The sequence below is a fragment of the Petromyzon marinus genome, chromosome 68, assembly GCF_048934315.1.
Source record: "Petromyzon marinus isolate PM22_M1 ecotype Great Lakes invasive population chromosome 68, UKy_Petmar_22M1.pri1.0, whole genome shotgun sequence".
NCBI classification, from domain to species: Eukaryota; Metazoa; Chordata; class Hyperoartia; order Petromyzontiformes; family Petromyzontidae; genus Petromyzon; species Petromyzon marinus.
Window position 1 is genome coordinate 5,890,316 of NC_133734.1, and position 24,270 is coordinate 5,914,585.

General features: G+C 43.9%; 1 protein-coding gene across 1 annotated transcript in view; it reads left to right on the forward strand.

The window, feature by feature from the left end:
- LOC142906629 (uncharacterized) overlaps positions 1-24,270 on the forward strand; it is a 36,627-nt gene that overhangs the window by 6,913 nt on the left and 5,444 nt on the right. Inside the window, exons 4-10 of the mRNA XM_076054853.1 lie at positions 1,977-2,052; positions 5,404-5,535; positions 10,173-10,286; positions 15,708-15,821; positions 16,678-16,736; positions 20,090-20,408; positions 23,319-23,840. Of these exons, the coding sequence (XP_075910968.1) occupies positions 1,977-2,052; positions 5,404-5,535; positions 10,173-10,286; positions 15,708-15,821; positions 16,678-16,736; positions 20,090-20,408; positions 23,319-23,840 (1,336 nt within the window). The remainder of the gene's footprint in view (positions 1-1,976; positions 2,053-5,403; positions 5,536-10,172; positions 10,287-15,707; positions 15,822-16,677; positions 16,737-20,089; positions 20,409-23,318; positions 23,841-24,270) is intronic.

Sequence of the window (24,270 nt, forward strand, 5' to 3'; positions counted from 1 at the left end):
GACCCAGGTGCCACAGGTCGACTGAATGAGATGACCGAGCTTCACCACCTGTGCCCCCTACTGTGCCAACTTGCTTTACTTTAGCCACCTGGCACGTCGCTTGTTTTTGTGAGCGTCGCTCCTCCACCCTCTGTTGTTGTTGGAGGGCGACTGCCTCCAACTGCCTAGTAGCGTCCTTCACGAGCCTCCTCCACTGAGGCCGATCTTGACACCGCTGGTACCAGTCATCGGCACGTCCACTCAGATCCACATCCTCCTGTACTACGTCACTCCATCTCTTCTCTAGCCCGTGCCGCGCCTGTTTAGCCCCCTCGATCCGGCCGAACCTCCTGAATGCCACAGAGATCCAGGCGGTACCAGTCCAACTCTCCTCCACAGTGAGCGTTCAAACATTCCACGTGGCCACACATAGTGGCTTTTTGTTGTTTCTGGAGGAGCCCCGAGGGTAAAGATTCAATCTCCTGGTTCCGCCAGATGGGGTTTGGCCAGGAGACGTCATAGACGCCTGTCCCCCCGGAGCCTCCGGCACAAGATTATTAATTAGATATTTTTCACGTCGTTTAGTGGTAATTTATTGAAGGTGGAGGGGTTACCATCCCCTCGCACTTGTCCAGAGCCCCCATTTATCCGCGTGGTGGTCACAAACGCCCTGAAGGGGAATCGGCTATGGCGCACACTTAAACACACACACACACATATACAGCCTGCAAAAGCAAAGATGTCCCCATTTTAGGCTGAGTCGACCTAGCGATGGCCCAGGACCAGGTCAGATAATCGCTGTCGCTGGTGTTGGGAACACGTGCACACAAAGACAAAGACTCCTGTGTAGCCTTAGCAGACCGCAGGGGCAAGTGCTGTTAGCGAGTAGCAGCACAATTGAAGGCTACCGGCACTGTTGTACACACAGACGGGGCGTGGGTGGCCAGCATGCACGCCCGGTCGCCTTTGTCTCCCTCCAGTGGCGATGCTTAACTAGACACCACTGCACCGTGTAGTTCACTTGAGGCTGGGTCGATCTTGGGGAACCCCTCAGCCCCCGGGTTGCAGATCCTCGTCCTGTAACTCGATGGCAGGGGCGATGACAGAACGAATAACGTGAACTGGAGTGTGCGCAGTGTGACTGGGAGGTCTGCGGTTTGTCCCCACCCAAAGCGGACCCTGTTGATGGACGAATTCACGGTGGGCAAGGACGCTGGGCATTGGGGCGTCCCTGTGGTGGCTAGGGAGATGTTGACTACCTCGCTGGGTATGCAGCAGGGCGTGGGTTCGATCCCAGACCCTGACGCCTGCTGCTGCTGTGTATTTGGAATCTGCGTCTCTCTCCCCGTAGTTGCGTGCATTTTTTTCCGGGGTCCTCCAATTTTTCTCTCCCACATATAGAATCAACATCACCACGCGTTCAGAGTCGTTGTTTGCTGCTATGAATTCCCACGTGACGCTGTCATCAGCCACTTGATTGAGCTGCGATCATTTGTGATGGTGAGGGTCGCTTCCTAAAAAGAGCTTCACAGCTCAGTGGGGCCTTAAACCTGGTACGTAAAATAGTTTAGATTATGGGTCTCGATGGATCCTTGTTGGTCTCTGTTAATTTCTAAGGGTCTCTATGTATCTCTGTGGGTCTCTCTGTATATCTATGGGTCTCAGTTGGTATCTGTGTATCTCTATAGGTCTCCATGGATTTCTATGTGTCTCTATGAATATCTATGTGTCTCTGTTGTTTCTATGGGTGTCTATGCACGTCTATGTGTCTCTACGTTTCTCTATGCGTTTAGAGTATTGGGCTGCTGCTATGAATGCCCACACATTGATGATGATGATGATGACATCAGCCACTTGGATGAGCTGCTATCATCATTTGTGACGGACATGGTCACTTCTGAACACAGCAGCTCAGTGGGCCCTCGTTACACCTGATAACATAAACTACTTTGGGTGTTACATTATCCTTGTCTTGAATGTTTTTTTTTCCCACGCAGGTTATCAAAGGCGAATGTAACAAAACAACGCACTACTTGTCAAGCAGTGGCATCTGTTGTGAGCTCTGCCAAGCAGGTAACGCGCACAGACTTAAAGACCCGACTCAAATACCACCATCGAAAGATTTTAATGTTGGTTCAATTAACTTGTTTTGCACCGCATGTAGCCAACCGTGGCTAATAGGAGGTGCGCGAGGAAGGACGACAACACTTAACACAGCAACAGCAAAACCAAGCAGCATTTTAAACGAAATAACCTTTCAATCTGGATCATTAAATAGTGCATTTCATAGAACAGATTCGACTTAATATTCCATCCTTATTGAGCACGGGGTTGGGAAAACATTTTTGAGGAAAACACTCAAATTAGTGCAGAAATACAATCGTTTGAGCTGTTGTCTGGTGGTGATGGTTGGTAGCTGCTCAAGAAGGACGGTGGTGAGCAGTTGGAGGCAGTCGCCTTCTAGCACCAACTACCATATACTACGTTACTATACACTACACTATACACTACACTACTCTTCACTGCTATACTCTACACTACTATACCCTACACTATACCCTTTACTATTATACCCTACACTATTATACCATACACTATTATACACTACACTACTATTCACTGCTATACTCTACACTACTATACCCTACACTATACCCTACACTATTATACCCTACACTATTATACACTACACTACTATACACTACACTACTATTCACTGCTATACTCTACACTACTATACCCTACACTATACCCTACACTATTATACCATACACTATTATACACTACACTACTATACACTACACTACTATTCACTGCTATACTCTACACTACTATACCCTACACTATACCCTACACTATTATACCCTACACTATTATACACTACACTACTATACACTACACTACTATTCACTGCTATACTCTACACTACTATACCCTACACTATTATACCCTACACTATTATACACTACACTACTATACACTACACTACTCTTCACTGCTATACTCTACACTACTATACCCTACACTATACTCTAAACTATTATACCCTACACTATTATACACTACACTACTATACACTACATTACTATACATACCACTACTATGCACGCATATACACTACAATACACTAATATCCAACACAAAACACTATACTACTATACATTATGCTACGATAGAAAACAATATACACTATACTCTACTATACGATACAATATACACTATGCACCACTATACACTATGATACACTACATTACTACACACTACACTCCACACTACACTTTAATATCCTCTGAGAGCCCCATTTGTGGAAGCTTCGCTCACCCCACTCCCTTCAGCCAATCCGCGTCTTCCTCCTCCAATCCCCTTTGAATCTCACCTCCTGACCAATCTTCTTTGAGGCCTCCCTGCACCAATCAGAGGCCTTGGTGGACTTTCCTCACGATTCAGCACACTAAGTGGTCTGTTGCTTTGGTCAGTGCACAGATATGTATTCAGTCTTCTTGGCACAACAAACTAAAACATTTATGTGGGCAGAGGGGACAACAAACTACACAGCAACAACAACAAGCAGCAGCTCTAAAGAAATAATACTGTAGAGTATAGTAGTGTAGTGTGTAGTAGTGTAGTGTAGTGTGTACTAGTGTAGTGTATAGTGTAGTGTATAGTGTAGTGTATAGTAGTGTAGTGTGTAGTGTAGTGTATAGTAGTGTAGTGTATAGTAGTGTAGTGTATAGTGTAGTGTATAGTGTAGTAGTGTATAGTAGTGTAGTGTATAGTGTAGTGTGTAGTAGTGTATAGTGTAGTGTATAGTAGTGTAGTGTATAGTAGTGTATAGTGGAGTACATAGTAGTGTAGTGTATAGTAGTGTATAGTTTAGTGTATAGTAGTGTAGTCTATAGTAGTGTAGTGTATAGTAGTGTATAGTAGTGTAGTGTATTGTAGTGCAGTGTATAGTGTAGTGTATAGTAGTGTAGTCTATAGTAGTGTAGTGTGTAGTAGTGTATAGTAGTGTAGTGTATAGTAGTGTAGTGTATAGTAGTGTAGTGTATAGTAGTGTAGTGTGTAGTAGTGTAGTGTGTAGTAGTGTAGAGTATAGTAGTGTAGTGTATAGTAGTGTAGTGTATAGTGTAGTGTATAGTAGTGTAGTGTATAGTAGTGTAGTGAATAGTAGTGTAGTGTATAGTGTAGTGTATAGTAGTGTAGTGTATAGTAGTGTAGTGTATAGTAGTGTAGTGTATAGTAGTGTAGTGAATAGTAGCGTAGTGTATAGTAGTGTAGTGTATAGTCGTGTAGTGTGTAGTAGTATGGTGTATAGTAGTGTATAGCGTAGTGTATAGTAATATGTTGTATAGTAGTATAGTGTATAGTAGTGTAGTGTATAGTGTATTATATAATAATGTAGTGTGTAGTAGTGTAGTGTGTAGTAGTGTAGTGTACAGTAGTGTAGTGTGTAGTGTCGTGTATAGTGTAGTGTATAGTAGTGTAGTGTATAGTAGTGTAGTGTATAGTAGTGTATAGTGGAGTGCATAGTAGTGGAGTGTATAGTAGTGTAGTGTATAGTGTAGTGTATAGTAGTGTAGTGTATAGTAGTGTAGTGTATAGTAGTGTAGTGTATAGTAGTGTAGTGTATAGTAGTGTAGTGTGTAGTAGTGTGTAGTGTATAGTAGTGTAGTGTATAGTAGTGTAGTGTGTAGTAGTGTAGTGTGTAGTAGTGTAGTGTATAGTAGTGTAGTGTATAGTAGTGTAGTGTAAGGTAGTGTGTAGTAGTGTAGTGTATAGTAGTGTAGTGTATAGTGTAGTGTATAGTAGTGTAGTGTATAGTAGTGTAGTGTATAGTAGTGTGTAGTAGTGTAGTGTATAGTAGTGTAGTGTATAGTAGTGTAGTGTATAGTGTAGTTTATAGTAGTGTAGTGTATAGTAGTGTAGTGTATAGTAGTGTAGTGTATAGTAGTGTAGTGTATAGTGTAGTGTGTAGTAGTATAGTGTATGGTAGTGTAGAGTAGAGTGTATAGTAGTGTATTGTATCGTAGTATAGTGTTTAGTAGTGTAGTGTATAGTGTATTGTATAATAATGTAGTGTATAGTAGTGTAGTGTATAGTAGTGTAGTGTATAGTAGTGTAGTGGTATAATAGTGTAGTGTATAGTGTAGTGTATAGTAGTATAGTGTATAGTTGTGTAGTGTATATTAGTGTAGTGTATAGTGTATTATATAATATTGTCGTGTATAGTGAATGGGCAGTACTCGGGTTACGAATCTAATTCGTTCCTGAGACCCCTTCCTAAGTGGAACGGTTCGCGAGTCTGGAACACAGCAAGGCGGGGAACGACAACCAACACCAAAACATTTTGATTTGAATTCTCGTTCAGTCGGTGCGTCTGTTTCCCTCCGCCACCCACCCACCACCTCTGCTGCCGCCTTGCAGGTAGCAGGAAGTTGATGGATTGCGTACCACACAGTGGCACGTTTTGTACGGAATGCTACCCAGGAGAAGACTACACGGACGAACCAAACAGCTCCAACGAGTGCAAGAAGTGCACCGTTTGCAACGTGAATTGTAAGAGGGGTGGGTGGAAGTTTATGGACACGACGTGAACCCGTTCACAAAAAGAATGGGACTGTAAAATTTCGATTTAAAGCTTTCGTGACTGCAATGATTCATCTTCTTTGGTTCTTTCGGTAAAATCACGTAGAATGAGAATAAAATAATGAATTTATAAAATAAAATGACACAATAATATTCTCACGACGTTTCGGCCACAACACAAGCGGCCTTCATCAGGTGAAGGGACGAGACTGTCTGGTAGGACAGCGCTGGCGTGAAAGAGCCACGTTCAGATCACGACCTTTAAGCTGTGTGAGAGGAAACAAAGCGCCTTGACAAAGGATTAGCATATAATTTAGCATTGAAATGGCTGAGTGATTAGCTTGTGACTGGTCACAGAAATAGCTATGTTAAAAGTTAAAGCATACACATCCGCAGAGGCACCCCTTGACAAAGGAATTAGCATAGAATTTAGCATTGAAATAGCTACACATCCGCAGAGGCACCCCTTGACAAAGGAATTAGCATAGAATTTAGCATTGAAATAGCTGAGTGATTAGCTTGTAACTGGTCACAGAAATAGCTACGTTGAAGTCAGAGCATACACATTCACCGAGGCACTTAGTACAAATCAAACAGGAGAATTCAGCATTGAAATTACTAGGCGAACTTAGCATTGAAATAACTGAGTGATTAGCTAGTGACTGGTCACAGAAATGACTATGTTGAAGTCAAGGCCTACACATCTGAGCTATTCACAGTACTATATAGTGAACCAACAAAAAAAACTAAAATATAAATTACCTTAATGTTTTGATTTAAAGCTTTCGTGACTGCAGTAATTCATATTCTTAGTTTTTTCTGTAAAGTCACGTTGAAGAGAAACAACAAAATAACAAAATATATATAAAACAATAAAAAATTCTCACGACGTTTCGACCATAACTCAAACGGTCATCATCAGGTGTGTCGGTTTGCATAAATTTATTTTGAAAACGGCATATTTATTTATATATATAAAAAAATAACGTTTGCGTCACGCGCAACGATGGCAGTTTGCCAGGACTAGTCCATCTATTTTTTGAAAAGAGGAGGGGGGAGACGAAATTTGTTTTTATGTATGCTGTCTGAAAGGCACTGTAAGCGTGAACAATCAATCAAGAACTGAAATGATTTATCAAATCTTTCCAATGATTGCTAAGATAGAATCCATCTTCTCGGTTGAAATTGTCTCTGTGTTTGTATATGTGGATAGCCTCATGAACGAATCTCTCATGGAAGCCAGATGGCTATATATAAATAAATATGCCGTTTTCAAAATAAATTTATGCAAACCGACACACCTGATGATGACCGTTTGAGTTATGGTCGAAACGTCGTGAGAATTTTTTATTGTTTTATATATATTTTGTTATTTTGTTGTTTCTCTTCAACGTGACTTTACCGAAAAAACTAAGAATATACCTTAATGTTATCAAAAAAACTCTATATTCTCCAATCAGCTAAGCTACCAACAAAAAGTCGTTATATATCACAATGCTATATGGCGAAAAAATGGGTGGATTCTTACCCTCAACTTTAGCACCACGGATAGCTACGGGCCCCGTTCAGATGGACGAGTTCATCCATGGTCGGAACAGAGGAGGGGGAGAGAGACAGCTGCGAGGCGCTATTATACTCCATGTTGTAAACCATACCATTAACCGTGGTGTGAGAGGTATTAAGAGTCAATGCTGGCGAAAGAGCTGCGGTCTGAAGGTCATCGTAAAATACAATTAATTAAGAACAGAAATGTTTAAAACATCTTTCCAATGGTTACTAAGCCATAATCCATCTTCTCGGTTGAAATTGTCTCTGTGCTTGTATATGTGAATGGCCTCATGAACGAATCTCTCATGGTAGCCGGTTGGTTTGCAAAGAACCTCCGTCTTGGAGAAGTCAATGTCATGTGAGCCCACTGAATTATAACATTGATCTTCCACGGCAGAGGAGCAATGTCTCACCAGGGGGGGTACATCAGTATGCAGTCCTTGATGAACCAGGTTTTCACCAAAGTCCCGGTACCTGACACCATCGCTATCATTGAAGACCTGGTTCATCAAGGACTGCACACTGATGTACCCCCCCTGGTGAGACATTGCTTAACCAACACATACTTCACCTGGAATGGAACTTTCTACAAACAAACTTAGGGCACCCCAATTGGCTCCCCCCTATCTCCGGTTGTAGCCAACGTATTCATGGAAAAATTTGAAACTGACGCCATCCAGACTGCCACTCTACGCACGACCTTATGGAAGAGGTACGTTGATGACACCTTTGTCATCTGGCCACATGGCCAGCCTGCTCTAGACCAATTCTGCGACCACATCAATTCCATACACCCAGCCATCAGATTTACCATGGAGGTCGAAAAATATGGCAAACTACCCTTTTTGGATGTCTTAATTAAAAGGAGACATGATGGTTCAATGAGCCACTCTGTCTACAGGAAAGCTACCCATACAGATGCTTACTTGAAACCGGATTCCCACCACCATCCATCCCAGAAGAACTCCCTCATCAAGACTCTATACCATAGAGCCCAATGCATTTCCGACCAGGAACACATTACCAGTGAACTCAAGCACGTACATCAGGCTCTCAGGGCTAATGGTTACTCCGACTACACAATCCGCAAAGCCATCACTCCAGTCATGAAGAAGAATCCACTTGTGGAGCCACTCAAAACCATCACCTTACCCTACATTGCAGGGGTCACTAAAAAGATCTCCAAAATCCTGAATAAACACAAGATGCAGGTCCGATTCAACACAGTACATAAAATCCGTGATTTAGTTCCATCTGTGAAAGATGCTGTTCCAGACATACAGTACCCGGGCGTTTACAAACTAAAGTGCCTCTGTGGTAGTCGCTACATTGGAGAAACCAAACGACATATCTCGGACCGCATCCGCGAACATAAAGCAGACTTGAAACACGGTAGGACGAACTCCTCTGCCGTGGCAGATCACTGTTATAATTCAGTGAGCTCACATGACATTGACTTCTCCAAGACGGAGGTTCTTTGCAAACCAACCGGCTACCATGAGAGATTCGTTCATGAGGCCATTCACATATACAAGCACAGAGACAATTTCAACCGAGAAGATGGATTCTGGCTTAGTAACCATTGGAAATATGTTTGAAACCATTTCTGTTCTTAATTAATTGTATTTTACGATGACCTTCAGACCGCAGCTCTTTAGCCAGCATTGACTCTTAATACCTCTCACACCACGGTTAATGGTATGGTTTACAACATGGAGTATAATAGCGCCTCGCATCTGTCTCTCTCCCCCTCCTCTGTTCCGACCATGGATGAACTCGTCCATCTGAATGGGGCCCGTAGCTATCCGTGGTGCTAAAGTTGAGGGTAAGAATCCACCCATTTTTTCGCCATATAGCATTGTGATACATAACGACTTATTGTTGGTAGCTTAGCTGATTGGAGAATATAGAGTTTATTGATAACATTAAGGTAATTTATATTTTAGTTTTTTTTTTATTGGTTCACTATATAGTACTGTGAATAGCTCAGATGTTTAGGCCTTGACTTCAACATAGTCATTTCTGTGACCAGTCACTAGCTAATCACTCAGTTATTTCAATGCTAAATTCGCCTAGTTATTTCAATGCTAAATTATCCTGTTTGATTTGTACTAAGTGCCTCGGTGAATGTGTATGCTCTGACTTCAACGTAGCTATTTCTGTGACCAATTACAAGCTAATCACTCAGCTATTTCAATGCTAAATTCTATGATAATTCCTTTGTCAAGGGGTGCCTCTGCGGATGTGTAGCTATTTCAATGCTAAATTCTATGCTATTCCTTTGTCAAGGGGTGCCTCTGCGGATGTGTATGCTTTAAATTTTAAAATAGCTATTTCTGTGACCAGTCACAAGCTAATCACTCAGCCATTTCAATGCTAAATTATATGCTAATTCCTTTGTCAAGGCGCTTTGTTTCCTCTCACACAGCTTTAAGGTCGTGATCTGAACGTGGCTCTTTCACTCCAGCGCTGTCCTACCAGACAGTCTCGTCCCTTCACCTGATGAAGGCCGCTTGTGTTGTGGCCGAAACGTCGTGAGAATATTATTGTGTTATTTTATTTTATCAATTTATTATTATATTCTCATTCTACGTGACTTTACGGAAAGAACCAAAGAATGGGACTGGTTTGGGGGATCAAGGGGTTTGCATGATTCACGCACCGCTCACGATACAAAGTCAAATTTCGCCAATGTGGGTGGCACTGCAGCCAGAGAGATGTCAACTACCTCGCCTGGTACACGGGAGGTCCTGGGTTCGATCCCGACCCTGATGACACCTGCTGTATATTTGTCTCTCATCATCATCATGGTGGCTAGGAAATGTTAACTACCTCGCCTGGTAAACAGGAGGTCCTGGGTTCGATCACGACCCTGATGATGCCTGCTGTTGTATATTTGGTGTTTGCATCTCTCTCTCCGTGGTCGGTTTTTGCCTCCATATTTAGAATCATTCGTCACCACGCCGCATGACCACGCGTTACTGCGTGATACTACGCTGCATGCGCAGATGCTCACCAAAGTATTACCTACATGTGGCGGTGGTGGTGGTGTTTTGCAGCCGAGGACACTGAGAGCAGATGCACCATCAGGCAGGACACTCGCTGTCGCTGTAAAGACGGCTTCCAGAGGGCTGCCCCATCGGACCTCTGCACGGACGCGAAGGGAGACGCAGGTTCGGACGACTGCTCGCCGCACCCACATGGCTCTAACGCGCTCACAATCGACGCTGGCAGGTCGGGGAGGATAAGGGGAACACGTACGGGGATTCTGAAATTCTACGTGGGAAAGGTGAACGACAACTGTGAAGAGGAGTGTAGTGTATAGTGTATTGTTTAGTATAGTGTATAGTAGTATAGTGTATAGTGGTAGGGTATAGTGTAGTGTATAGTATTGTAGTGTATACTCTTTGGTTCTTTCGGTAAAGTCACGTAGATTGAAAATTATTAGATCACGACGTTTTGATTGCAACACAAGTGACTGTCACCTGAAGACGTCGTTTGTGTTGCGATGGAAATGTAGTGATCTATTAATTTTCTATCTACGTGACTTTACCAAATGAACCAAAGAGTATGGATTCCTGCAGTCACGAAAGCTTCAAATCAGGATTGTGTATAGTAGTGTAGTGTATAGTAGTGTATAGTAGTGTAGTGTATAGTGTAGTGTATAGTAGTGTAGTGTATAGTAGTGTATTGGAGTTTAGTGTATAGTGTAGTGTATAGTAGTATATAGTTTAGTGTATAGTAGTGTAGTGTTTCGGAGTGTAGTGAATAGTAGTGTAGTGTATAGTAGTGTATTGGAGTTTAGTGTATAGTGTAATGTATAGTAGTGTAGTGTATAGTAGTGTATAGTGTAGTATGCAGTGTAGTGTTTAGTAGTGTAGGGGCTTGCAAGAGGAGGAGGAGGGATCTGGCGAGCACGCGATGAGCGAGTTACAAGAACGAGCACACAAACACACAATAGGTGTGCAGACCAGAGGACAGTCCTAGACCACACCAAGACAACAACACAAACAACAACATTCCCAGGCCACACAAATACATCAACAACAGTCCCACACCACACCAAAACATCAACAACAGTCCCAGACCACACCAAGACAACAACAACAGTCCAGGACCCCACCAGGACAACAACAACAACAGTCCCAGACCACACCAAGACAAACACCAATCCCAGACCACACCAAGACAACACAACAACAGTTCCAGACCACACCAAGACAGCAACAACAGTCCCAGACCACACAAAAACAACAAGTCCCAGATTACACCAAGACAACACAACAATAGTCCCAGATCACACCAAGACATCAACATTACACTCGATGAAATGACACGTTCGAATGTAACTATGGGTCATGCACGCGTGGCCATGAATCAACGTTGCAAATCATATTTGCCAATGCGATTTGTAGCATCATGGGACCTGACTTGCCAGTATCAAAATCTAAGAAGAGGTTTTAATCTTTCTGGCAGTAAAACAGGAGGTGTGTTAAGATGTTAAAACATGTGGACCAATCAGTTTTAAAGACAATGAGTATAATACCAGAGCATGTTAATGTTTGCATGCTCGCCACAAGTACTGTGTGTGGTTAATCCAGTTACTTGACTCCTTGCATTAGGTTTCTGTTTGGTGTTCTAACATCTGAACACAACCCCTCTTCTATTCCCAGAAAGGGTAAAACTTATTCTGCGATTTGTAGCGTTGATCCTCGGTTGCCTATGTCGGTTTTAGAGCAGGACCCAACAATTAACCTCCGTATTGCAAGTGCTAAGTGTGAAGGCAAACCACCCATACCCCTACCCACAATCCGTTGCCATCTTTCACGATCTACCAACAACAGCAGCAGACGCTCACCGCTCAGTAGCGGTGACGTTAATACGGCGCCTGTGCAGGCCGAGTGCACTCTTGGGGCCACGTGAGGTGTCGAAGGGTCCCGTGACCTCGTTGCTAAGCAAGAGAGAAACTATACTCTTTGGTTCTATTGGGTAAAGTCACGTAGGTGAAAATAAAATAACATAAAATCACGACGTTTCGGCCACAACACAAGCGGCCTTCATCAGGTGAAGGGACGAGACTGTCTGGAGGACAGCGCTGGAGCGAACACAACCAAGCTCAGACCGCGACCTTTAAGCTGTGTGAGAAGAAACAGAGCGCCTTGACAAAGGAATTAGCATAGAATTTAGCAGTGAAATAGCTGAGTGATTAGCTTGTGACTGGTCACAGAAATGTCTATGTTAAAGTCAAAGCATACACATCCACAGAGGCACCCCTTGACAAAGGAATTAGCATAGAATTTAGCAGTGAAATAGCTGAGTGATTAGCTTGTGACTGGTCACAGAAATAGCTATGTTAAAGTCAAAGCATACACATCCACAGAATAAATGTACTCAATATATTCTTCAATAAGCTGAGCTATTAACAGTAACTGGGTATACACTACACTATATAATGAATACTAAGTAGTAAACCAATAAAAAACTAAAATATAAATTACCTCAATGTTATCAATCAACTATATATATTCTCCAATCAGCTAAGCTACCAACAATAAGTCGTGATATATCACAATGCTAAATGGCGAAAAAATGGGTGGATTCTTACCCTCAACTTTTAGCACCACGGATAGCTACGAGTCCCGTTCAAACGGACGAGTTCATCCATGGTCGGAACAGAGGAGGGGGAGAGAGACAGCGGCGAGGCGCTGTTATACTCCATGTTGTAAACCATACCATTAACCGTGGTGTGAGAGGTATTAAGAGTCAATGCCAGCGAAAGAGCTGCGGTCTGAAGGTCATCGTAAAATACATTTAATTAAGAACGGAAATGGTTTAAAACATCTTTCCAATGGTTACTAAGCCAGAATCCATCTTCTTGGTTGAAATTGTCTCTGCGCTTGTATATGTGAATGGCCTCATGAACGAATCTCATGGTAGCCGGTTGGTTTCCAAAGAACCTCCGTCTTGGAGAAGTCAATGTCATGTGAGCCCACTGAATTATAACAGTGATCTGCCACGCAGAGGAGTTCGTTCTACCGTGTTTCAAGTCTGCTTTATGTTCGCGGATGCGGTCCGAGATATGTCGTTTGGTTTCTCCAATGTAGCTACTACCACAGAGGCACTTTAGTTTGTAAACGCCCGGGTACTGTATGTCTGGAACAGCATCTTTTACAGATGGAACCAGATCACGGATTTTATGTACTGTGTTGAATCGGACCTGGATCTTGTGTTTATTCAGGATTTTGGAGATCTTTTTAGTGACCCCTGCAATGTAGGGTAAGGTGATGGTTTTGAGTGGCTCCACAAGAGGATCCTTCTTCATGACTGGAGTGATGGCTTTGCGGATTGTGTAGTCGGAGTAACCATTAGTCCTGAGAGCCTGGTGTACGTGCTTGAGTTCACTGGTAATGTGTTCCTTGTCGGAAATGCATTGGGCTCAATGGTATAGAGTCTTGATGAGGGAATTCTAGATTTAAAGCTTTCGTGACTGCTAGGATCCATACTCTTTGGTTCTATTGGGTAAAGTCACGTAGGTGAAAATAAAATAACAAAAAATCACGACGTTTCGGCCACAACACAAGCGGCCTTCATCAGGTGAAGGGACGAGACTGTCTGGAGGACAGTGCTGGAGTGGAAGAAGCCACGCTTAGATCACGACCTTTAAACTGTGAGAAGAAAAAGACCAAGCACCTTGACAAAGGAATTAGCATATAATTTAGCATTGAAATGGCTCATTGAAATAGCTAAGTTAAAGTATACACATCCGCAGAGGTACCCTTTGACAAAGGAATTAGCATCGAATTTAGCATTGAAATAGCTGAGTGATTAGCTTGTAACTGGTCACAGAAATAGCAATGTTAAAGTTAGAGCATATACATTCACCGAGGCACCTAGTACTCATCAAACAGGAGAATTTAGCGAAACACAACCACGCTCAGACATCGGACCTGTGTGCGAGCAAACAAGGTGTTCTGACAAAGAAATTAGCATAAAAAATTAGCATTTGATTGACGGATTTTAGGAAAGAGGTGGTGTACGTGCCGATGGACTTGCAGTTTGACGAACTCCTCTGCCGTGGCAGATCACTGTTATAATTCAGTGGGCTCACATGACATTGACTTCTCCAAGACGGAGGCTCTTTGTAAGCCATCTGGCTACCATGAGAGATTCGTTCATGAGGCCATTCACATATACAAGCACAGAGACAATTTCAACCGAGAAGATGGATTCTGGCCTAGTAACCATTGGAAAGATGTTTTAAACCATTTCCGTTCTTAATTAAATGTATTTTACGATGACCTTCAGACCGCAGCTCTTTCACTGGCATTGACTCTTAATACCTCTCACACCACGGTTAATGGTATGGTTTACAACATGGAGTATAACAGCACCTCACAGCTGTCTCTCTCCCCCTCCTCTGTTCCGACCATGGGTGAACTCGTCCGTTTGAACGGGACTCGTAGCTATCTGTGGTGCTAAAAGTTGAGGGTAAGAATCCACCCATTGTTTCACCATATAGCATTGTGATATGTAACGACTTATTGTTGGTAGCTTAGCTGATTGGAGAATATATATAGTTGATTGATAACATTGAGGTAATTTATATTTTAGTTTTTTATTGGTTTACTACTTAGTATTCATTATATAGTGTAGAGTTTACCCAGTTACTGTTAATAGCTCAGCTTATTGAAGAATATATTGAGTCCATTTATTCTGTGGATGTGTATGCTTTGACTTTAACATAGCCATTTCTGTGACCAGTCACAAGCTAATCACTCAGCTATTTCACTGCTAAATTCTATGCTAATTCCTTTGTCAAGGCACTCTGTTTCTTCTCACACAGCTTAAAGGTCGCGGTCTGAGCTTGGCTGTGTTCGCTCCAGCGCTGTCCTCCAGACAGTCTCGTCCCTTCACCTGATGAAGGCCGCTTGTGTTGTGGCCGAAACGTCGTGATTTTTTGTTATTTTATTTTCACCTACGTGACTTTGCCCAATAGAACCAAAGAGTATGGATCCTAGCAGTCACGAAAGCTTTAAATCTAGAAGAGAGAAACTGATGACAATCGCACCATGACAATTCACTGCACCAGTGGGGTGGTTCTTAGCCTGGGGTTTGCCAGACAATTTTTTTTAGGTGAATCATCGAAACACACAAATTGAACACAGGGCATGTTAAGTTACAACTTACTTTGTTTCGTCAAATACTTTGTATTTATTCCACTACACTATACACTACACTATACACTACACTATACAACTACACTACTATACAACTACACTACCATACAACTACACTACACTACTATAAAACTACACAACTACACTACTAGACACTACACTGCTAGACACCACACTACTAGACACTACACTACTAGACCCTACACGCCACACAACTATACACTACACACCACACTACTATTCACTACACACTACTATACACTACACTACTATACCTTATACACACTGCTATACAATATACACTACACAATTATACACCACTATTATACACTACTATACACTACACTATACACTACATTACACACTACACTACACACTACACTATGCACTACTCTACTAAATGTGTACGATCCTCAGACGTTGCTGGAGCTATCACCGGTGCTGTCATCGGTGCTGCCGTGATCGCCATTTTACTTGTGGTGACCGTGGGCCTCCTTCTCTACAGAATCCACCGCAAACGCTTCCCCTGGGGTAAGTCGCGGTGGCTAGGAGGATGTTGACTCCCTTGCCTGGTATGCAGGAGGTCGTTGGTTCGATGCCAGACCCTGACGATGCATGCTGCTGTATATTTGGAGTTTGCATGTCTCTCTCTCATCATCATCACCACGGTGTAGTGTATATTAGCATAGTGTATATTAGCATAGTGTATAGTAGTGTATAGTGTAGTGTATAGAGTAGTGTATTGTAGTGTAAAGGAGAGCCGACACAAGGTTGCAGGGGGTTAATCTTTTATTCCATTTCTCCCATCCACACCTGTCCCCAGCCATCCCAATCTCGTTCCCGCCAACCCACCCCTCTTTCCTTCTCCTGTCACCGTCTCACTCCCCCTCCTATTGGTGGGAATCCTTCCCCTGACACCACTACAGTAGTGGTGTATTGTAGTGAATAGTATAGTGTATAATGTAGTATACTACTTCAGGCCACCGGTGTGTTGGAGATTAAATCCAAAACATTTACAATTTCAGTACCGTCACGTTTCGCAGATAATTACATCAACCAGCATCATCACGGTGTAGTGTATAGTGTAGTGTATAATAGTGTTGTGTATAGTGTAGTGTATAATAGTGTAGTGTATAGTGTAGTGTATAGTGGTAATTACATCAACCAGCATCATCGGGCGATGTTCCAGAATAGTAAACCTCCTGGAGTGGGTGTGATATTACACTTCACATTCACCTTTTGAGCCGTATGAAGAAGAGAATAATATGATTATCATCGTCATCATCAACATAAGCCCATGACGACAGGTCTCTATGATGTAATGTATAATTTTCAAGTATATATATTTAAGAATGTTCTACAATAATGTATTTTCTCTCTTATATAGGAAGAATTCCTGTTACAAGTGAGAACATAGCTTTGAAAAATGACGAAGAGCATTTGAATGTAAGTCATTCCACCTCGCCAAGTCTATGTGACCTGACCAAATATCACTCCTGTTATTGGTGTCGATGGTGAATGAGAACCTAAGCAGACGTCGTGAGTCGCCAGGGTCATTTGCCCGTCCTGTATCGTGATGGTTAGCATGGGTCGCTGAATCATTAAGCGTGTCAACACTCGAAATTATAATCTTCATAAACTGGTCCGTGTTGACTCTCCAGCGAGGTCCCTCAGATTTTCGGATTGCCTTCTTTCTAAGGACTCTTGCGATCAAGGCTCTGATCCTGGGGTGATCGGGCCTAGTGAGTGGGTGGATGGGTGGGTGAGTGAGTAAGTTAGTGAATGGGTGAGTGGGTGTATGATTGAGTGATTGGGTGAATGAGTGAGTGGGTCAGCGAGTGAGTGGGTGAGTGAGTGGGTGTGTGGTTGAGTCAGTGGCTGATTGGGTAAATCAACATTTATCTACCTAGATCTGGCCATCTACCCTGCACATTCTGTATATTTCGTGTCTTCCATATGTAGTGGGTACAACTCTAAGGGAGACTTCTCTCTTGGAGGCAACACGTTTATCCTGGTAGGAACGAAGTTGTAAACTGAGTGTACCAGCCTGCAATAGATTAATGTATCCGTCCGTCCGTCCCCTTTCAATACTTTAACGAAGTGAAATCTCGTGCTGTTGGGTGTATAATTTGTCCGAAGAACCCTCAACGATTTTGAGGGCAAAAAGGTGGGAAGACGCTCTCAATTTGCACAATTTTACGTAACAATGTCGTAAAATTGCGCAAAATTCCAATGTTCCTACCAGCCCACCCTGCAGGGACCTGTTTTTTCCAATAGCGATACAGAACACCGAGGGGTACGGCCCCTTCCACCCGCTATACTAGGGAGGTATATCCTCCTCACTGGCATGCCCTATACATTCGGGAGTAATGTCTAGAGGGTAAATCTGGATTTAAAGCTTTTGTGACTGCAGGAACCCATGCTCTCTGGTTCTTTTGGTAAAGTCACGTAGGTAGAAAATAATAGATCACGACGTTTCGATCGCAACACAAGCGACCATCATCAGATGAGACAATCACAGCAGGGAAACTGCTTTGTTTTTGTCACCTGATGACAGTCGCTTGAGTTGCGATCGAAACGTCATGATCTATTATTTTCTACCTACATGACTTTACCGAAAGAACAAAAGAGTATGTCTATAGGGCCCTCTGCTATCGGGGTCTAGGAAGGCTATCTGACCTGACCCAGCCAAGGTCCTCGGGTCCGGCTCTGGCTCCTAGGTCTTCAGGGCCATCTTCAGGGCAGTCTTCAGGGCAGCCTCTTCATCTTTGAGTGGAAAACAACACCCGGTCCCGTTCAGGGTTCCGGCTTTTAACCGGTTCCTGGCTCACTCCGCCCCTAGCCACTCCTCCCTTCTGGAACTGTCTAGAGGGGCCTGGAGAGTGACGTTATCCCCCAGCCCCCCTCTTGGGGGTCTGGGGTCTGTACCTTCCCTGGTCCCGAGCTACCCTGGGGTTACCTTGTCCCAACGGCCTCACTCATCTCCATCAGCCTCGCTTCTGCCCCCTGTTGACTCGAGACCGTTATTCCAGGCTGTTAGTAGTGGCAACCCCGCACACAGCGCTCAACGATGCCGCTACACATACACGGTGGTGCATTGGGATCTATGGAGGAAATGCGCCACTTCATGTGTAGTGTTAATATCCACGTGATCCTGAGGTCGAAACACCCACGGGATGGCAGGTTACTGTTAAAGATGACGTCACGGACGAAGGGAAAGAGAGGGCGGGGCGTGAGAGAGAGGGAACGCCCACGAGGGGAGCGGTGACGTCACCGTATGAGGCGGGGCGATCGGGGGGCGGTTTCCTGGCGGGATTTGGAGTGGAGTGGTCCACACGTGGCGTGAGCCACGTGTGGAAAACAAAGAGGAGCTGTGCCGTCTCAACCTTCGTCTGGTGGACTCATTACACATGGAATGTATTATTATTATCATTTCCTTGTTTTAAGAGCCAATTAGCCGTCGTTGTTCCTACCCTGAATATCCTTTAAAAAGATAAAGTTGAGACAAAATGTACGGATGTTTCTTCGTCTATAATCAAAGCACTCGGCATATCTTCACGCGAGCAACTTTCCCGTCACGGTGTTCAGTGATGATGGAGCTGTGCCACGATTTCCAAAATAAAACGGAACAATTGGCAGCTGATCACTTTGTGCGTTTAACCGGTGGTTCTCGAATCTGGTAATAAATAAAGCAGCATGCCGTGCGATAGCTACTAAACACAGCAGCAATGTAAGATCAACGTTTACCAAAACGTTTGGAAGAATAAACGAATCCTATTTTTAAAAAAATGTACTTATGTCACGCGCAATGACCGAAAATGGTGGAGGGGCGGGGGGAAATAGACGAGGCAGGGTCGCCATGGAGACAGTCCAGGTAGGGGGGTGGGGCAGGCCAGAAGTGTGGGGTGACCGTGGACGAGGCAGACGAGTGAGAAGGACAAGGAGGGGTTACAAGGCTCGAGAACGGAGGAGGAGGACAGCGAGAGAGAGAGAGAGACGTGGCTGTATCTTTTGTTGCGTTATTGATGAAAGTTGATGTGTTGATACTGGCGGCCCAGGCAGCAATTGAGTATTTTAATCGAGTGAGAAGTCGGGTGACCGGCTGTGATTGGAATCAATGCTCACGTGATATTGCCGACGAGCAAGACGGGGTTACTGCTACATGTAGAATGCATGTTCATTATGAGGAGCCTTGATTGAAAATGAAAAGTTTATATTTTTTGTTTGCTATATAAAGCTGTTGATAAATATTTCACTCCGCAGTAATATCTCCAATCATGATGAAGTGAATGTAAGTGATTCCACGTTATTAAGTCTATCCCACTCTCTTGTTGTTGTTGTTGTGTTTTTCATTATTGTGGAAAGCGCGCAAGCCCCGACACAACAGGTCCATGGTTATCTTGAGGAAGTTGTGGGGGGTACAGAAAGACCGTGGGAGAGGGGAGGAGGTGGACTTTAGGTGCTTGAAGTGTTGTCTAGGTGCGGGGAAGGAATTATCGGTGTCCACCCTTGAAGTTCTTTCCTAACGGTGGTGTAGAGTGGTAGCTTATATATATGGGGGGAGGGGGGGATGTGAGAAAGTAACCAGAATTCTTAGTTGTGGAGAGGGTGGAGAGGTTTTTCGTACCTGGGCATTCCATGGCTGTACCGGAGGAATTCCCATCTTGTAAAGGTAAAATGGGAGGCTGATCGATGCTCGGGCACAGTCGAGGGATGGCTCCCTATTGGTCGGCCGTGTTGTGCATGATGATGATCTGGCGATTGCTGCTCACTCACTTGCCGTGCCTTTACTCTGGCAGAGTGCAGAGGATTTCATTTTTAAAATGATCACAGAAGATCAAGAGGGCAACTGGAAGGACGTCGAGAGGGAGTTGCCGGAGTTGCGAGAGTGGATCGGCAAAACTCCCTCCCTTTTCCTGCACGAGCTGAAGATGAGGAATGTGGTTACGGAAGAGGAGTACTGGAGGGCGTTTACAATTCCCGACGCCGCCAAGCGCGCGGACTCCATCCTGTTGCCCGTCATGAGACGAGGTGACGGCAAACGTCGAGAGCTGCTGGAGATACTCGAACAACAGCGGAGCAGGGAACAGCATTTCCTGGACATGCTGAAGACGAGCCGTGCGTACACTTTACACACTCGTCAGCGTTGCAATCCATTAATCGTAGCTTTTTTTTTTCACTTTCAGGCCGGAGCACTTCGTTATAATAATTTTGATTTAAAGCTTTCGTGACATAGATGGACTAGTCCTTCTAAATAAACTGCCAAATCGCTGCGCGTGGCGCTGACGTTTTTTTATAAATAAATACACCGTGTAAAATAAATAAATTAATGCAAACCGACACACCTGATGATGACCGCTTGTATTTTGGTCGAAACATCGTGATAATTTTTATTCTTTTATATATTTTATTATTTTATTGTTTCCCTTCAACGCGACTTTACCAAAAGAGCTAAGAATATTATAATTTTATTAAATATAGCGACATTCATGCTAATTTTATTCCATGGTGTTGTACAAATCCTATTATATAGCAACTAGCAGGAAGTACCCGGCGTTACCAAGGTCTTAAAAATATTTCAAAACTACTCTTAAAAATGTAACACCAGTGCGTACTGACTGTGGTGATACCTGCTATGATGACAGCAGTGCATACTGTGGTGGTACCTGCTATGATTACAGCAGTGCATACTGACTGTGGTGGTACCTGCTATGATTACAGCAGTGCATACCGACTGTGGTGGCACCTGCTATGACCACAGTAGTACGTGCCGACTCTATAGCAGTATTTATCGACTCTATAGCACAAAGTACTCACCTGACAGAGTGGCGTGGTGAGGTCGAGTCCCGTGCAGAGCCTCCGGCCTCGCCTAGATTGTCCAGCCGGCCGAGGTGGCACCTTGGCAGGCTGGGGCTGGGCTGCTACCCCTGACCCCCCCTCCCAGGCACGATGTCCCCGGCCGCTCTGCAGTAATATCTATGGCCTATAGTGGTAGCATCTGCCGACTGTGTAGTAGTAATAATTGCATGCATCGGGGTGGGGGGACATGGCACAGTGAAGAATTTCCTGAGCTTTAAATCGAAATTTCCTGAGCGTTTAGTGTATTTTTATAGGATTTTTAACGCGACCCTGACTCCCACCGAAGGCGTGTGACTTGGCATGGGCCATCCTCCCCACCAAAGGCGCGTGAGTTGGTTTGGTTGTGCACACGTCATGAATAAATAAAAACGAAACGCGCAAAAATCGCAGTAAATCGCTAATTCAACTACTTTAAAGTTGACGGATGTGAAAAAAGAATAGCGCTCGTTGACCGTGGGGCTTACGGCGTGGTGCCTGGCTATTTTTTTATGAAAACCCCACCGTTGGAGAGCCAAGCGCGCGATCACACGCAAACCTACAAATCCACAATTTTTTACTTATATATATAGATTACCGAGCATTTGAACACTCTCAGAAAGTAAAATGATAATAATTATAATAATAATCAAATGCATGTCACCAAAACTAAAGAGACACAAACAACAACGACAAAAAAGTTATCTCAACAGAGAAACTAGTCCACTAATTCTCAGCATCGCAGGCCCACAGTCCCAACGTCTCACTCAAGCGGGAAAACCTTCACAGAAGGGGCAGTGGTGGAGTAGCCAGCAAAGTTGCGACTAATTTAGGCCAATCTCAGAGTACACTGGATACATGTCATACTCATCCCCTTTACATCATCATCATCAGCCAAGGTTAATCCACTGCTGGATGAAGGCCTCCGCAAGCCTCTAATACCTCCCATGACCCTGCTATGCAACAATCCACTCAGTACTCGCACGCGAGCTGATATAATCGCCGGCAGTAGCTCCATGCGTATATTAACATACATCCGCAGTTCGATGTAGCTTCAGGCAATGCAATAGTTTGAATGCATTTCGTAAAAATGTAAGCGTAGTATTCCTCTATTGTCCTCTTGCATTCCGGGGAGCCTTGATAACAGTGTAACATTAAAAAAAATTGTCCTTGGGTAGTAAGTGTTATTTTCTAATTATGCCTCAAAAGTATGGAAAATGGCTATTTATTCCCCACAAAGTTTTGTGATCAGGACAGTGATATTTAGAAATTTACCTATTTTCCAGAATATTCCAGATAGATTCAGTGTTGAATAAACTTGGAATAAATTCTAGAACATTCTATAATTTTCCAGTAATATAAATAGTTGTATAAATACACAGGGGCCTTTAGCCCATCAGTTCAGTTTAGTTCCAGCTGCCTAAGATGATACATATCTGCATTTTTCTGAGATGGCATCAAGAGGCTGCAAACATCTGGCAGACGCATTTGGCGATATCTGCGGCCAATTTATCAAGACAATCAATGTTGGAGCAACACAGCACGGTACCGCGTGATCCGATGCTGCCGCGGTGTAAAGGTTTGGTACACGACGAGGCAATACCGCTGGCTCCAGCACAATGAGTGGTCACTGTAGAGTAAACTAAACTAAAACTATTTTTTTAAACGAAGTTATTTCATTTTACCGAGTAAGGCCCCACTAAGCTACTATGTAGTAGCTATTTTATCTTTATCAGAAGCGAGCTGGCCATCACAAATGATAGATCAATGAAGTAGCTGATATCATCATCATGTGGAAATGTATCACAGCCTAATGATCTAAACGTGTAATATTGATTCTAAATGTGGAGAAAAATCCACGGGGAGAGAGAGAGACACACACAGACTCCAAATATAAAATAGGAGTCAGGGTCAGGATTGAACACGTGACCTCATGCATACCAGGCGAGCTAGTTAACATCTCCTAGCCACTGCAGCAAATGTAACCAGCTTGGAAGGGAGGCCCAAATACACTCAAGAGGGGGCTCTGATGCTGCTTCGAGTCGAGATCCTTCCACCAGCAGTGGCATGGGGAAGAAATGTCCAGGTGCACCTTTGCCTCTCATGGCGACGACTTAATTATGGCTGACGATAATGAGTAAAAAACTGAGTCGTGATTGTTAAGATTTACACAATGATTTGCTTGTCTTGCAGATGTGTGCTCGCCCACTCTGAACCCCAACTCGGCACATCGATGGCTTCAAATTTCTGCCGATCTCAGGACAGCGACGTGTAACAAGGAAGATCAGCCTTACTCTGATCATGCAGAGAGGTTTGACTGGTGGCCAATAGTCCTCGGCTTCGAGACCTTCTCGTCGGGTGACCACTACTGGGAAGTGGATGTGAGAGCCTCGGAAAACTGTTCTATAGGCGTAGCACGTGGGTCGATTCCTCGGAAATGTCAAGACATGTCTGGCAGGCTGGGCTGGAATGAGTCTTCTTGGGCGTTCATTCAATGGGATTCAAATTGCTCTGCAAGACATGGTGACCAATCCATTCCTTATCCGGAGATTACGCATTTACAGAGAGTCGGCGTTCGCTTGGACTTTAACGCAGGAAAACTTTCGTTTTACAACGCCAGCACCATGGAGTTGTTGCACTCATTCGACGAGATTCCAAGTGAGCCGCTCTGTCCGGCTTTCAAAGTGAAGTCGGGCTCAGTCGCGATTTACGAAGGTGAGTACAAGGGCGTGTCACGTATCGGGAATCCTTGACACTTACTTGGAGTGTATTAATATCCAGAAGGAAAACACGGTTCAGAATCGTCGCCGCTGAGTGTGCATGCAGGCGATGTAGCCACAGCAGTAGAGCACGTGAACATCCCCTTTGTTAATCGACTGCTAGGTGAGTGCCCACCAACATCCTATGGGTCGGTCATGCAGGTTATTTGGCCCTCCTTCACCCTGCTATGTTTGTGTGTAGCGGGGATAGTGAAGGCGAGGGAGTATAGACGCGAGGTCATAGCAGTAGAGCGTGGAGCTGGGAGCGAGGGTATCTCGGAGCTCTGTGTTTCTGTAGAACAAACACAGCGGTGGTTCCTGAAACACTGCAGCAGCGTTCGTGTTGATTTGAAGTTTTCGTGACTCGCCATTTTCGCCTGAAGACG